This window comes from Canis lupus, chromosome 21 (assembly GCF_048164855.1).
Source record: "Canis lupus baileyi chromosome 21, mCanLup2.hap1, whole genome shotgun sequence".
Lineage (NCBI taxonomy): Eukaryota > Metazoa > Chordata > Mammalia > Carnivora > Canidae > Canis > Canis lupus.
Genome location: NC_132858.1, coordinates 19,170,357 through 19,186,387, shown reverse-complemented (window position 1 = coordinate 19,186,387; position 16,031 = coordinate 19,170,357). Strand labels below are relative to the sequence as shown.

Here is a 16,031-nt window from a genome sequence, read left to right as displayed (position 1 = left end):
GTGCTCACACTCTTTCTCTTCCTCAAATAAACAAAAACTTCTTTAAAAAAAAATTTTCAGGAGGAGTGCATGCAAAGTCAGGATAGTGGTTCCTCTTGGAAGGAAGGGAGGCAGGAAACCAGGATCCAGACAGGGTGCAAGAGGGCCTTAACTAAGTACAACAGTATATTGCTTTAATATTATTGTTGAAAACCCTGAGACAAATGGGGGCAAATAAATTTTTTTTCATTAAGTCTGGGTGGTGGATAAATGAATGTTTATTACGGGCTTTTCTCTGTATTTGAAGTATTTCATGATTTTCATCAAGTTAAAAAAGTATATAGACTGCAAGTCAAATTGGCCAGTGTTCACACCTCTTGGGCCTTGGTGTGTTGTCTTCAGCAGAGAAAATAAAACTGCCTACCTCTTAGGGTTATTGTCGGGCTTAAACAGACGTCCATCGGTGAGAGTGCACAGCACATGGCGAGGCACTCAGCAGCTCTCAGGTGTATTGCCTTCAGCGTGCATTGCGTAGCTCTTTCTTCTCTGATGCCATTAAGATTCAGTCCCTTTTCACTCCTTTGTTGACAAAAGCAAAGTGCAGTCTTATTTTTAACTGGCCCAGCTTGTTTCTGTATTGTTACAAAGCCTAAAGAGCAAATGTGCCCCTGTGTTTGTTTTCAGCCAGCATCGGAGCCTCAATGGTGCTGGAGATAGAGGAAGTCACCGGAGCAGTCATCAGGACCATCTCCGAAAGGATCCCTACGCCAATCTCATGCTGCAGCGAGAGAAGGATTGGGTCTCTAAAATCCAGATGATGCAGCTGCAGAGCACTGACCCCTACCTGGACGATTTCTATTACCAGGTAGATGACCATTCTGTCCCTTACTCTGGTGAGGCACTTGTGAAAATAGTGGTAGCTTTAAGTCCTGACAGAATTTTCTTTGGACTTAGTTTTCAGTAGGGTAAGAATTGACTAAGCAAATTCTGTCCTCTTAAGCTGGAGAGCCTCTCCCTATTCACCAGAAGGTGTCTGTATATGCCTTTTATTCTTTACACACAGAGCCTTTCGGGCCAGAGTTTGAAATCTCTTCAGCATTAATAATCTGGTTCTCTCAGTGAAGAGTTACTGGTGCTCTAACTTTAAAGATATTTCTGTTGATGATGGGCTCTTCTGAAGGCTGGGATTTTTTGAGAAGTAAATGTCTCTAGCTGTCTAGCAAAAATTAAGGATCGATATATTAATTAGAGTCCAGGTTGTTGCTGCCACCAGTATAATCACATAGTGATAAAGAGCAGCCGTACTCTGGGCTTGTGTTGCAACTGAAATCCTCTTCCTGTGGTAGAATTACTTTGAAAAACTGGAGAAACTGTCAGCTGCTGAAGAAGTACAAGGCGAAGGTCCCAAAAAGGAGCGCACCAAACTCATTACCCCTCAGGTGGCCAAACTGGAGCACGCCTATAAGCCAGGTAAGATCCTTTGCCTTGGCCCATAATAAAAGAAAATCAACATGCTGTAGATACAAGGTAGAAATAACTGTATAGATGACTGGCTGTAGAGATGTTCAAAGCTCATTTATTGTCCTTAAATGCAGAGGTCAGCCTTCATTGCAGTACAGAATCAGTGGTTTAGCAGATAGACTTGTAGATCCTTTACTGCTTGAGGTTCCTTAACTTTTTAAAACATGTTATAATTTCTAGTATCCCTATAATAAATGGGAAATACTTCAGATTTTTATTGATTATCCTTGCAACCAAAAAATGGGAAAAGATTTAGGTAAAACATCACATTAGATACATAGATTTTTGTACTGAATTGTTAGGCTCTGAGTAAAGAATAGAGAATATAAAGGTCTTTGAAAGCTGCCTACATTGCTAAGTTATTTGTTGGAAATGTTCTGTCCTTGCAGTGCAGTTCGAGGGCTCTTTGGGAAAGCTTACTGTCTCCAGTGTGAATAACCCCCGAAAAATGATTGATGCCGTTGTAACATCGCGGAGTGAGGATGATGTAAGTGTCAGCAGAACTGTGTTCAAGAAATGCTGGGTCAGGTCATCCCTACTCCCTGGGGGTCATTGTGGGAGGGAATCAGGCACAACAGAGTTGTTTGTTGTCTAACTGGGAGCTTTCCTCCACCGCACCCCAGCACATCCTGGCATTCTGGTTTCCTGCGGGTGGGCTGAAGTGCTAACACCTTCCTTTTTAAGGCAGCTAGGCCAGACTCTGGGTGGCAGGAGTCTTTACACTGGGTCACTGGCTGCAAATAGCATTGGCTGTTTATTCCAGTTTTTAAAATTACCATTTTCTATGGGTTTTAAGATTTTCTTGTGATTATCTTCATCTTCACTGCATTCTACGATTACCTTTTTATCCATCTGTAAACTCAGTTTGATAGTCTTTGTGGGTGAATTCAGTCAATTCTATGACCTTTGTCCAGTTATCGTTGTTTAGATTAATGTTTATTAATTAATGTGTAAGTTTCTCTTACAGTCTTGTCACAAATGAAACTATGCACACTTAGAAAATTGTTTTTAGGGGATCCCGGGGTGGCTCGGCAGTTGAGCACCTGCCTTTGGCCCAGGGCGCGATCCTGGAGTCCCGGGATCGAGTCCCGTGTTGGGCTCCCAGCATGGAGCCTGCTTCTCCCTCCTCTCCTGTGTCTCTGCCTCTCTCTCTCTCTCTCTCTCTCTCTCTGTCTTATCATGAATAAATAAATCTTAAAAAAAAAAAAAAAAAGTCTTTTTAACAGAGATAAAGAATTCACACTGAATAGTCTTGTCTTTTTTTAGGAGACAAAAGAAAAACAGGTTCGGGACAAGAGACGAAAAACCCTTGTCATAATTGAGAAAGTAAGTTTTAGAATTTGTTGTTGTCGTTAGTTCCAAATAAGGAACTGTCAAATATATGTGTACACAAGAAGTGGAAAAGTAAGCAGTCGGTGTGCTGTGATTTTAATTAATGAGCATATTCTTCTTACATGCCTGTTGTATACCAGAACACACTAGAAAGGACGTGCTGTGCCTCACCTATGGCCTTGTGGAAAGAACACTGCAGTTACAGTGACATGTCCTGGGTCTTTGTCCAAGCTTGTTCAGTTAACTGCTAAGTGTTTGCGGTCAGGTCACCTTTCTAAGAAAGTGAAAAAAATTATATTATTCCACCTGTGAATTGAGTTAATTAAGTCAGTTCGCAGGTATTACTGGATATCCCCTGGATGCTAGGCACTGTGCTGGATGCTAAGAAAAATGTGGTCCTCATTTGGCACTTAGTTTGTAAAGTATAAATAACAGTGTTGCAAGGCCATAGGCACAGTGAGGAAGGGCACAGAATGTGCAACCACACTGCAAATCACATCGTCTTCATTTCTGAGTCTGTGACTCGAGGCAAGCTACTTAATCTTTCTGTGCTGTCGTCATTTTCTTTATCTGCAACAGTGGAGACAGTAATAGTCTTTTTTCAGACCGGGTTGTGAAGAGCATCAGGTGAAACGAGTATGTGCACCCAGGAGTGAAATTATTGCTGTGTTTATAGATATAAGGCACACCTGAAGCAGTGATACAAGTCATTTATGTTACAGTGCTATTCTTGCTGCTGGAAAGTTTTCAAAGTACTGTCCGTTCCATCCTGGTTAGAAGTCAGGAGGGACAACAAACAGGAATTCTTTAAGTCCTTTCACTCTATTTTTCTGGATTCAACAGCACCTTTTTCCTCTCAGTCTTACTACAGTTTGTTTCCACTCTTTGTCTGTACCTGGTGGTCTTAAATTCTCAAATTGTTTATCAAATACTCCGATCCTGACCCAGCATGCTGTCGCCTGCTTTGTGTCTCACTTAGACCTATAGTTTACTTCTGGATGTGGAGGATTATGAAAGGCGGTATCTCCTAAGTCTAGAAGAAGAGCGACCTGCCCTGGCGGATGAAAGAAAGCACAAAATTTGTAGCATGTATGACAACTTAAGGGGGAAATTGCCTGGACAAGACAGGTAAGAATTGTACACTTGGAGTGACACGTGAGACCAGCCAGACTCCTCACTTGGCTGACCTGAGCTTTCTACATGTCTCTCTCTCAGATACCTTCCTTACCATCCTGGGAAGCTCAGAGTCTATCCTTCTGGCCTAACTCAAGTGCCATGTCATACAAAGCACTTCATAATCCTTCCCAGCCAGGAAAAAAAAAAATCTCTTTTTTCCAGATTCATTTATTCATCACCAATATATTTCCTACCTGCTAAGGCCTATGCTGGGCACTGCAGATATGGTGGAGAACAAGATATGGTTTCTGTGTTAGAGCCTACAGATTGTGCTTGCTTTATGCTTTACTGTAGCAGGTTCAACCTTGTAATCTTTGTGTTGTCTTTTTCTACTGAGATGAAAAGTTTAGACATTTATATTCTCTTGGGATTTCCATAGAATGCTCATATGCTATGGAAGCCAATCAATCTTCCGGTGGGGACTATGCTCCTTAATATAGCTGTTTATCTGTATCTGTCATCTCTCCCATGCAGGATCTTGCTAACAGTAAATGTTCTATAAACCCAAAGTGTTTTATTTGATGAATGCAAGAGGACTCTGTCCTGATAATTTCCTTTCCTTTGCCCATTTAAGAGAATTGGTGATTCTTCTAAGCCAGAACACGCACAGACCAGAACATAAAAATAAGCACCCTCTTTTCAGCACACCTTTTCTGGAGTCAGGTTGACATACAAGTGGTTGAATAAATGTAGGTTTGTCCATAGTTTGAGATGTTATGCAGCCATCAGATCAACATAGTTGAAGTATGTTTATGGAGATAGAATATTGTCACAAGAAGTTGTTGAGTGAAGAAAGTCAAGAAACAAAGCTGTGTGAATTCTCTGGATTTTTTATTTTTTTTAAGATTTTAGTTAGTTATTCTTGAGAGACACAGAGAGGCAGAGACACAGGCAGAGGGAGAAGCGGGCTCCATACAGGGAGCCTGATGGTGGGACTTGATCCTGGGACTCCGGGATCACGCCCTGAGCTAAAAGCAGACGCTTAACCACTAAGCCACCCAGGAGCCCCATTTTTTTCTTTTTTAGTGAAAAAATATACAGCACAAATGTTCTTAAATATGATAATAATATAAAGTTAATTCTGAAATGATTGTTTTTATATCCTTTTTGCTTATGTATGTTTTCAGATTTTGCCGTATCAACCATGTTTTTTGTTTAGTTGTATAACACATAAAGGAAACGAATGCATGTAGTTTGAACAAGTCTTTTTAATGTACATCTGTGAAAGGACAATTTTCTACATTTGAGAAACTTGAAAAACGACTTGTTAATGTGTGGTTGAGAGTTGGAGAAGTAATTCTCACTATTTTGCAGCACAGGTCATCTTAGGGTGAAAACGAGCACAGCATATTCGTTCAGTAACATGGAAGAGGAGAAAAAGGATGTCTTCAATTGTTCTTGCTGACCTAAGTGAGCATTTCCTTCCCCCGCAGGCCAAGTGATGACCACTTTGTACAGATCATGTGTATCCGAAAAGGGAAGAGAATGGTTGCCCGTATTCTTCCTTTCCTCTCCACAGAGCAAGCAGCTGACATTCTCATGACAACAGCCAGGAATCTCCCTTTCCTTATCAAGAAGGACGCACAAGACGAGGTGATCCCCCATGTGGGACTTCTTTCCTTTGGGTCTTCATAGTTTATAAGGTTTCTAGAATCCAAATTTCATTTTCTCCCCCTCCTCATTTCTGCTGTCTTATCTAACCTTCAGCAGTAGGATTTGATTATTTAAAGGAAAACTCCAGGACTATATTTTTAATCCCACTTTTGCTCCAGTAGACCAAGTTCCTAAACCAAGGAAAGCAATAATCCCATCTTAATTTGACATAGTTGTGAGGTTATGTTGTATATCAGAATTTTGGGAGAAGCAGATAATTCAGCCCTACTCCCAACATGCTGAATCAGAATTTACAGAGGAAAAATCAGGGCTTCTGTATCTATAACAGAATCCCTAGCTGAATCTGATATGAAAATTTACAAATTTATGATCTTGGTTAGTTTGCTGGATATAAAGTATCCCTCGTTGGGCTGTTGTCAGGAGCTTAACATCCAGCTGTAGACTTAGTTGAATGGTGTCCCACATGAATCAAGCCAGTGCTTGTAAATGACATTTATCATGATCTAAACTAGGCTGGACTTTGAAACATGATTTTCAAGTTTGTAAGTTAACTCTTGGTAAGAACCGTGCTCTACTTATCTTTGTCATAACACTTGAAAGATAAGCACTATTTAGAATAACTTTAGGAGTTCAGAGCAAGAAATTGATAAGGGTAGCACAACGGGCAATTATTACTGTAAGATTCAGAATGTTAGAACTTAGAGCGAGCCTTATTACAATAGACTGTGCTTGATTTTTTTTTTTTAAGATTTTATTTATTCATGAGAGGCAGAGAGGCAGAGACATGGACAGAGTAAGAAGCAGGCTCCCTATAGGGAACCTGATGTGGGATTCCATCCGAGGTCTCCAGGATCATACCCTGGGTGGAAGGCAGATGCTCAACTGCTGAGCCATCCAGGCGTCCCTAGACTGTGCTTGATTAATAACCATCTGGTGACGATCCACAGAAAACATGGTGCCAAAATACCTTGTAAGTGGGATGGCATGAAAAAGTTGAAAATTATTCCTTCTAAAATCATAACGAGTTGAAAAAGTCCTTCTAGAGATTATAGCACCAGCAGAAGAAACTAATGCAAAGTTGAGGCCTCATTGTCAGGAAAGGTAAAGTGGGATGAGACAAATACTATTGGAAAGATTTTAAGAAGGGAAAATGGGTTGGAGGAAAGTTTAAGGATTTGAGGTTTATCCTAGAAAATAGAAGCCAGACTAAAAGCAACAGGTCCCTTATAGCCATAGATGGTTGTAGGCCATGGGGTGCACACTCCCAGTCCTAGAGTAACTCCTCTATGGAAACAAGTTTGGGAGAGCTTTATTCATTCTGTTGATACTTACTGAACATGTGTATAGACCAGATACTATTTTAGGTCCTAGAAATATAGCGCCTAGTGCTGGGAGCTAGGAATTCGAAGATGCTTGCCTCCGTGGAGGTACCTGTGAGTGATGAAAACTTGGTTAATTAGAGAGGCCAGAGTTTTTATCTATGCATGCTCAAGAGTAATAGGCCAGATCTCTGAATACCGTTGCTGGAAGTAGTGAGTAGTTGCAAGTCTAAGGCATAAACTATACAAGGTAATTCTGGAATAATGTGCCAGAAAGTAAGGAAGGTGACTGACTCCTAGGGTCCTATGTGAAAGATGTACAGACAGAGTTCAAGGGGCTCCTACTGCCTGAAAATGGGGTAATTTGCATCAGAAAGAAAAATTACGGCAGTGGCTTGACATACATAAAATATTTTTAATTTAATGGTTCATAATGATACCAAAAATACATATATTCACCTTCAAAGATTGCTAGGCCATCAGTTCATTATCCTGAAAATGGATAAAGGAAAAGACTCAAAACATCTATCTTGTCTTTTCATTACAACGAGACATCATGGTGACCACAAAGTTGATCATAGAAAATCCTTCCTAGAAGCATTTCAGCTAATAAATGCAAAAGAAATTATAAAATTAGAAAATTTCCAGTTCACAATCGATAATGGAAAAGCAGTCAGTCAGCCTGGACAGCAATTTCTTACTGGTGCCAAAAGGTTAGGTAACAGGTGGATGGGGAATGGACAGTAGTTGGAGCACCAAACAACTAATGGCTAAATGAGAGTCACTGTGCTTTGTGACACAATGCAGGAGAAACCTCGGCTCTCCATCGGGGAAGTTTTTGCCTTCCCCTCATGAACTTAAATCTTATCAAATATCAAATTGTAATCATCAGTTTTTGTTGGAAAGACAGAGGATGGTAGAACCTGTTAAGTGACGCCACAGATGTGCAATTAGCCAAATCCAGACAGCAGGACGGCGTCAGTAACTCAACAGCATGAGAAAAGGAGACAGAGCATGGGCAAAGGACCTGTTTGCAGATTTTAGAAGCCTTACCAGCCAGATGCGATGTGTGGGTCCTGTTGGAATCATGATTAGAATCAATCAACTGTTAAAAAAATGTTTTTGAGACAACTGGAGAAATCTGAATTTGGAGGAGATATTAGGTGATACTAAGGAACGGCTGTTAATTTTGTTAGCTGCAATAATACTGAGAGGTTTTATTAGAGATACTGGCTGAAGTATTTATGGGTGAAAGGCTAGGTTATATGGGAGGGACATTGATTTCCTAAGAATGGCAGAATGTTGATGATTTTTTCTTTTTTCTTTTTTTTTTTTTGTATATTTTTTCATTGAAGTTCAATTTGCCAATATATAACACCCAGTGCTCATCCCATCCAGTGCCCCCCTCAGTGCCCGTCACCCAGTCACCCTAACCTCCCTCACCTACCCCCCTCCTTCCACTACCCCTTGTTCGTTTCCCAGACTTAGGAGTCTCTCATGTTCGGTCACCCTCACTAATATTTCCCACTCGGTTCCCCTCCTTTCCCCTATATTCCCTTTCATTATTTCTTTTTTTTTTTTTTTCTTAAAAGATTTTATTTATTCATGAGAGACACAAAAAGAGGGACAGAGACGTAGGCAGAGGGAGAAGCAGGCTCCATGCAAGGAGCCCGATGTGGGACTCAATCCCGGGACCCCAGGATCACACCCTGGGCCAAAGGCAGACGCTCAAGTGCAAAGCCACCCAGGCGTCCCTTTCACTATTTAATTCCCAGGGAATTTCACCCTTTCACTATTTCTTATATTCCCCATATGAGTGAAACCATATGATGTTTGTCCTTCTCCGATTGACTTACTTCACTCAGCATAATAATCCTTCAGTTCCATCCACGTACATTGAAGCAAATGGTGGGTATTTATTTCTGATGGCTGAGTAATATTCCATAGTACATATATGAATGTTGATGATTTAATTGTTGAAGCTGAGTGATGGGCACACAGATTTCATCGTACTCTTTACACTTTTATGTATGATTAAAACTGCTTTTGTTGTTAAAGCATTGTGTACTCCGAGTAGTAGGTAACAGAAAGTCCACTCTCCATCTTGAATGCCGTCACTTTTTATACATGGGCAGTGAGTGCTAGAAGCACCCTGGTTCCTCTCCTGTGTTAGAACCTGGTTCTGTTGACCCTGCCACCTGGGCCTTGTGGCTAAAAGAACTGAATGACTCACAGGCCAGAATTCAACAGCCTTGGATTCTGGGTCTCTTCTAGCTATGGAACTCTCAGCACTGAGCTTCTGCTCGCTTGGCCTGGCTTGTCTAATCTGAAAAATTAGATTATCATTTCTCTATCTTCCTGTTGAGCTTTATAAAGATCAGACAAGATCTAATTAAATCTGAAAACACTTCTGGATAGTTCCACGGCATTCAGAACTTATGTGTCTTAGAGTCCTCCTCATGGTATATTGAATTTGCCGGTTTATTCGTGACTCCCCACGCAACCTTAGATGCCTGCAGGTCTGTCCTGTTTACCATTTCACAGGGGGCCCCGGTGCCTGGCACATGGTAGGCATGGAAGTGTTTGTGGAATGGGTTAAAGTACCAATGTGTTACCATGAGTCATGCTGTTTGAGAAGTGATTTTACACCCTTGGTGGATACGAATCCTGTTTCCTGTGCAAATTGAGCTTTAAAATTTGTCCATAGACATCTCAGAACCCACTGTTGAGACTCTGGTGGTACCTGCTAGACATGTCAGCCCTTTTGTGGTAAATCTGCCTGAGGCTGTCCAAGTGCTGCTGAGCACTCTCCCGTCCGCGCCTGCTGACACAGGCTCATGAAGCCATAGCTGCCAGGATGTAACACTTTTCTTTATTTTTCATAGGTGCTGCCATGCTTACTGAATCCCTTCTCTCTGCTCCTGTATCACCTTCCGTCAGTGACTGTCACCAGCCTTCTGCAACAGCTCATGAACCTACCTCAGAGCGCAGCTGCACCAGCACCCTCCAACCCTCACCTCGCTGCTGTGCTCCAGAACAAGGTGCTCCTGTCCTTCTAGATTTCAGTTACACATGTTGGTGCTGCTTTCAGGGGTGCCTGAGTGGCTCCATAGGTTATGCAGCCAACTCTGGGTTTCAGCTCAGGTCGTGATCTCAGGGTTGTGAGATCGAGCCCCGTGTCAGGTTCTGCACTCACATGGTCTGCCGCAGTCCCCATCCTCTGCCCCACGCACACTCTCTCGCTCTTTCTCTATCTCTAAAATAAATCAATCTTAGAAGCTTCTTTCAGTCAGGAGTTATGTTAAGCTCCTAGTGTCAACAAAATAGGATTTTCTGTATCTCACATAGAGTAGCTTGGGCACAGTGTCCACCTGGCATCAGGGGTGCAGGCCCCCCAGGTTTCCTGCTCTGCAGCCTAAGCAGTGGCTGCCACGCTCAGGACCACTCCAGCTCCACTGTGTCAGGAAGGTGCGTGCAGAGAGCTGGCTGCCTTGCTGGCACCTTTTCCAGGAGTTCTGACCAGCGACTTCTACTTAATCTCAGTGGCCAGGGTTTCCTCACTTGCCACATGGAACTGCAGAGAAGGCTGGGAAACCTCTTAGTTCACACTGTTGTGGTCTCAGGTAAAATCCTAATTCGAACACGAGGAAGAAAACACATCAGGCTCCCAGGGGGAGTGTAACACAGAAGAGGAGACATGAACTTTCTGGACAGCTTTCTGTTTCCTACCCACGCTAGGTTTGTGACGCTGAGCACAGTTTCACTTCACGGCTGTACGGGGAGGTGACGATTCAGAGCAGTCCTGTTGCTCTGTTGCTCCGATGAGCTCAGCGCTGTGATGGTTCAGTGTGCTGCCTTTGTCCCGGTGGGCATGTGTGCAAGCACAGTGGAATGGGGAGTGTCGAGGCCCTTTCCCCCCCGGCATCTGAAACCCTGTCAGGGCAGGACTCCAGGGTGCAAGATACAGCAGGGGCTGGGAGGTAACAGGCTGTGGGCCTCCCATGGTGCGTGGTCTCTGAGCTTTAGTATCAATAAGGGCAGCAGAAAACCATGTGGTCAGACAGGAGATGGTTCATGTATCCCAGTGTTGTTCTCTGACGGTGACCTGAGGGTTCTCTGGGAGGCGAGCTCGGGAACCGGGGTTCCCTTCAGACCCCTGTCTCTGTGATTCCATATGTGTTATTTCCTGCCCCTTGTTCCTGTTCGTATTCCACTCTGTGCCCCTTGACCATGCGTGTCCCACCGATACTGCCTACTGAATCGGGCATATCTTCAGTCTCTGCGGCAGGTTGTTAAATCTTAACCGTCCCAGACACGTGATGTATCGGAGTCCTTCTCTGCCTCTGTTGGCCCAGCAGGTGTGTCCTTTGTTCAGGAAACTTTCTCAGGAGACTCAAGGAAAGCTTTTCATACCCTCATCATTTCAGTGACCTCTCTGTTTACATTTTCCCACTGGTCTTCACATCTTTTGTCTTTATTCAAAATATCTTCATCTATTAAATGTTTTTTTTTCTTTTTCTGTGAACTTTTAGTTTTCTGTATCAGAGTTTGACTTTCTTTTTAAATCCATTTGTTTTAGTAAAAGAAACACTAAGTCCCATGTTATCTGTGGCAGAGAAAAATTACCTTTTCATCTGACTTTGGGGTGGGGAAGCAGGGAGGATGCTTGGCCCTTTCGTTGATGGTGCCGTCACTGCTCTGCTGAAGTGGAGGCAGGAGGAAGACGCAGCGTCCCAGCTCACAGCTGCCCCAGTCTGCCAATCCCACAGCACAGCGGTAGGGCCACCTTGATGCAGTGCTGCTCCGGGTCTGATGCTGGGACCCTGTCCGTGGTGCTGGAGGATTGGGTGCGGTGCTGAGTGGGATTCCCTCTGTCTCCTGTAGTTTGGCCTGTCACTGCTCCTCGTCGTCCTGAGCCGTGGGGAAGACCTGCAGAGTTCAGACCCTGCCACAGAATCAACACAGAACAACCAGTGGTCAGTCCAGGCTGCATTTCTTCCTTCACATTCTTTAAGGTGCTCCCTTTGTTCTTCTCCTCATGTTCTCATCTGCTCTTAATGGTTTTCCTTTCAGGACGGAGGTGATGTTCATGGCAACCCGGGAACTTCTGCGGATTCCCCAAGCAGCCCTGGCCAAGCCCATCTCTATGCCCACAAACCTGGTGTCCCTGTTTTCTCGCTATGTGGACCGACAGAAACTGAACTTGCTGGAGACAAAGCTGCAGTAAGTGAGACAGTGCAAATCTACATCTCACTAACGTGGGCACTGTAGGAGTTAGGGGGAGAAGGTGGGGGGTGGGAGGACACTGCAGGAGTCAGGGAGGAGGTCAGGGGCACCAGGGCAGTGCAGGAGTCAAGGGGAGGAGGTTGGGGGCACCAGGGCACTGCAGGTGTTGGGGAGGAGGAGGTGGGGGGCACAAAACTGAATTTGGTGGAAGTGGTTAAGGACCCATATGCATATGTGAGCATCTCCCAGCGACAGGACGCTGTGTGGGGTACAGAAGCATCCTCACAGTTCACTGAGCAAGGGAGGGAGTGCATCAGTGTTCTGAGAATTCTAACAAGGGTGTGACTAATGCAAACAATCACCTTCTGTTTTGACTCATCTACGCAAGTGTCCTTTCTGTCTCTTTTCACCCGTAGGCTCGTTCAGGGGATCCGATAAGAGGTCTCCACCTGCAGCCTGGACCTCCTTCTGGCTGCCACCTGCACTGCCGCCGTCATGATGGAGTGTTTTTAATGAGGGAGGGAAGGTAGCTTGTTCCCCAAAGCGTCTCGTGGACGGATTCCGGTCACAGGGGTGGTCTCCCCCTGCCAGGTGTTTCCCCACTGCTCTGTGACACTTGGCTGGGCGATTCTCCTGCTGGTTCCTTCCTACCTTCTGTGTTACAATTCTGCATGTCCTGCTTTTCCTCTCAATTCTTCTCAACTTTGCATTTTCTTTGCCCTAGAGACACAAATGTAATCTCTCCCCTTACCCCACCCCACGATGCCAGTTCAGAGTAGACCGTAGCCTGCCACAGGGTTCCTGCCCTCGTCCTATTCAAGTCTTCTTTCATTGCCCCATATCAATACAACTATAGGAGAACCAATTAAGTAGAAACCAATATATATATATATATATATGCACACTCTCCACATAACGTTCACGTGGTGTCCAGAGGACCCTTAAAGAACGAGTTTTAGATTGAGAAATACGTAGTTGACAGGTCCCTTCTCAAAAAACAAATCAGCCAATGTATTTTTAATCTGTTTCTAGTCCATCTCGTAATTAATTTGGTGGGTTTTGCTTGTTTTAATCTAAATACAGGGTATGCAGCACGTGAATAAAATCCGAACTCTTACTTGGCTGGCACCCAGCTCTAGGCTGAGAAGTCCTGTGTCTCCTCCCTGCCCTATTCCCTTTGTATCTGTGTGTCCCCTGTCATCGTTGTGTCCCCCCCCCCCCACCCCCACCAATGAAATGGCACTGGGTTAGGCCCTTCTCCTGCAACCACCACTGTATGCTGGAGCATGTCCCTTCAGGAGTGCAGGGTTGCCCCAGATGAACCGGACGTACAGCCTGCTTCCACAGCATAGCGTTGGCGCACTTGCTCTGTCTTCCTGACACAACTTCAATAAAGCCATGCTTTTACTTCCCTCTTCCCCTTTATTATTTGATGTTGTGGGTAGTAGCCTGCACAGGTGACCACAGAAGGTAGTTGGGCTGGTCTGCTCTGCCGGCCCCTCTACAGCACAGCAGAACTGCTGTCCTTCCCCTTCATCTGCAGGTCCCCTCCCGGGCATCAGGGGCCTAGCTCTAGTCCCAGTCCGTTCTGGCCGAGCAGCCGGCCATGGTCCTCCCGACCCCATCCCCCTCCCTCTCCTGTCTCCCCCTCCCTCCCCATACCTCCATCCTCCCCACCCGTACAGCAGCCAAGCAGGAAGAGGCCTTTGCTCTCCAGTCATTACAGCCCTCCAGAACATTAAATCAGCATCCATTTCACATGGCTGTCCTCATATACTGTATGCTACTCTCACCTTCTCAAATGTTAGTGAGGGGACACGTGATGATGCTCAGAGAGAATCAACCGTTTGCACATGCCTGTGTTGTCCTGCAGTACTGTCCTGTTACTCCGCTGTCCTTGCTCCCATCTCTGCCCCCACCCCCACCCTGGGCCCCAGCCCCCAGCAGCTGCTCCTGACCACTTGACCTAGCTCCCCCCAGCCCTCACCTACTGACTGTTTCTACCACGCGCCTTCCCTCCCTTCCCCTCACAACGGATCAAGTGAATACTTGACTTATTTCTTCCTTTCTGTGCTTTATCTTTTTTGTTTGGTTCTAATTAATAAAAATTAAAGTTTCTAAATTTACATTTTTATAGGGTATTGTAAATAAAAACAAATTGTATACTTGAAGAATCATGTGCCTGCATTTCTACTTCTTGTTTCGTCTTGTCCAAACACGATGGCAGACAGGTTTCTAGTCCACATGTTCCGTGGACTGGCGAAGCTCTCAGTGTGGGTGGTCAGTAAGGACCTTAACCTCTGTGCTGCTGTGAGGGATGCAGGTTAAAGACCTGCTGCTGCAGAAACGGATGGCAGGTTGTGGTGGATGCACCGTGCAGTCCCCTTGGCATCCCATCCACCTCTAGGCTTGGTTGCCTTTACAAGCTGTCCTGCAGCCCAGCTTGGCCTACTGCTGCCGGCCTGGCTTGCTCATCTCCCAGGACACGGGCCAGAGTGGATCATTCTTTGCAGTAAATCTGTGTCGTTGGAGATGGGGTGTTATCTTCACTCTGACGCACTCCAGGTCAGAGATGCGGCCCTCTGCCCTCACTCTGCCCTCGTGGTGTGTGCACCTGACTCTTCCTTGCCACATCTCCTGAGACTTGCAGGATCAAGCAATTTCTGGCCAAAAAATAACAGAATCATCCCATTCCTCAGTGGGTTGGAATGGAAAGTAGTACTAAAAAACTTTCCGAGAGATTCTCTCCGTCTCCCAACTGCTCCTCCCCTACTCTCTCCCAAATAAATCTTAAAAAAACAATCAGTGAATATAATCCTCTAAGAAAGGATATTAAGTAGTAACAGACTTGTGAATAATTTTTAAAAAGGGAAATGCAAATGAATTAAATTAAGTTCACCCGCACCCATAATAGAGAAGTAACAAGATACTTTTGTACCTATGAAATTAACAAAATCTTTAAAAATAATGCAAGTGAGAAGAGGCTGCCACTTGAACTGGTAGGAGAAACTACATTTCTGGAAGTGCTTTGGAAATATTCACAGCCTCTAATTGGGCTTTAGAAATCTAAGGAAAGTCTAAAGGAATGATAACTGCCACGTTATTTTAATAGAAAAATTACAAGGAACCTAAATACCCAGTCTTGCAATAATGGTTATGTAGATGATCAGCCATGTGTCACAAGAAAGCAGAATATTTAATCATATTTATTCAGAATATTATTCAGCAGAATATTTATCTTTATCTTAAATAAAGATACCGGATGGGGGAAAAGCGTAAAGTATATATGCTTTTAATCCAATCTTTTTAATAAGATTTTATTCATTCATGAGACACAGAGACACAGGCAGAGGGAGAAGCAGGCTCCCAGCAGGGAGCCCGATGTGGACTCGATCCCAGGACCCCGGGGTCACACCCTGAGCCAAAGGTAGATGCTCAACCACTGAGCCACCCAGGTGCCTGAGCCCAATTATTTTTTAAAGAAAATGCATATACAGTGGAAAAAATACCTCGGGAGGGGAGGGTATGTTCTGAATGGTTACTGATGTCTGTTTCCAGCTGTGGGAACACAGGAAACAAGTTCTGCTTTTCATTATTTTCTGTAGAGAAAACGCTTTGCTTCTATCCTTGCGAGAATTTTTTTTTTAAGATTTTTTTAATTTATTTGAGAGAGAGCAGGGGGAAGAGAAGGAGGGGCAGAGGGAAAAGAAGCAGACTCCTTGCTGAGCAGGGAGCCCAATGCGGGGCTCCATCCCAGAACCCTGAGATCATGACTTGACCCGAAAGCAGACATGTAACCCACTGAGCCACCCAGGCGCCCCGGGAGAAATATATTTTTTTTTTCGGGAGAAATATTTTTAAGAA

General features: G+C 44.3%; 1 protein-coding gene across 2 annotated transcripts in view; it reads left to right on the top strand.

Moving 5' to 3' along the window:
• Nucleotides 1-14,341, top strand: part of PATL1 (PAT1 homolog 1, processing body mRNA decay factor) — a 29,326-nt gene extending 14,985 nt beyond the window's left edge. For both annotated transcript variants that reach the window (XM_072790945.1, XM_072790946.1), the window contains exons 10-19: nucleotides 664-844; nucleotides 1,326-1,449; nucleotides 1,890-1,987; nucleotides 2,767-2,826; nucleotides 3,812-3,960; nucleotides 5,442-5,601; nucleotides 9,827-9,982; nucleotides 11,826-11,917; nucleotides 12,015-12,164; nucleotides 12,584-14,341. In XM_072790945.1, coding sequence (XP_072647046.1) covers nucleotides 664-844; nucleotides 1,326-1,449; nucleotides 1,890-1,987; nucleotides 2,767-2,826; nucleotides 3,812-3,960; nucleotides 5,442-5,601; nucleotides 9,827-9,982; nucleotides 11,826-11,917; nucleotides 12,015-12,164; nucleotides 12,584-12,605 — 1,192 coding nt within the window. In that variant the 3' untranslated portion in view covers nucleotides 12,606-14,341. The remainder of the gene's footprint in view (nucleotides 1-663; nucleotides 845-1,325; nucleotides 1,450-1,889; nucleotides 1,988-2,766; nucleotides 2,827-3,811; nucleotides 3,961-5,441; nucleotides 5,602-9,826; nucleotides 9,983-11,825; nucleotides 11,918-12,014; nucleotides 12,165-12,583) is intronic.
• The last annotated feature ends 1,690 nt before the right edge of the window (nucleotides 14,342-16,031 follow it).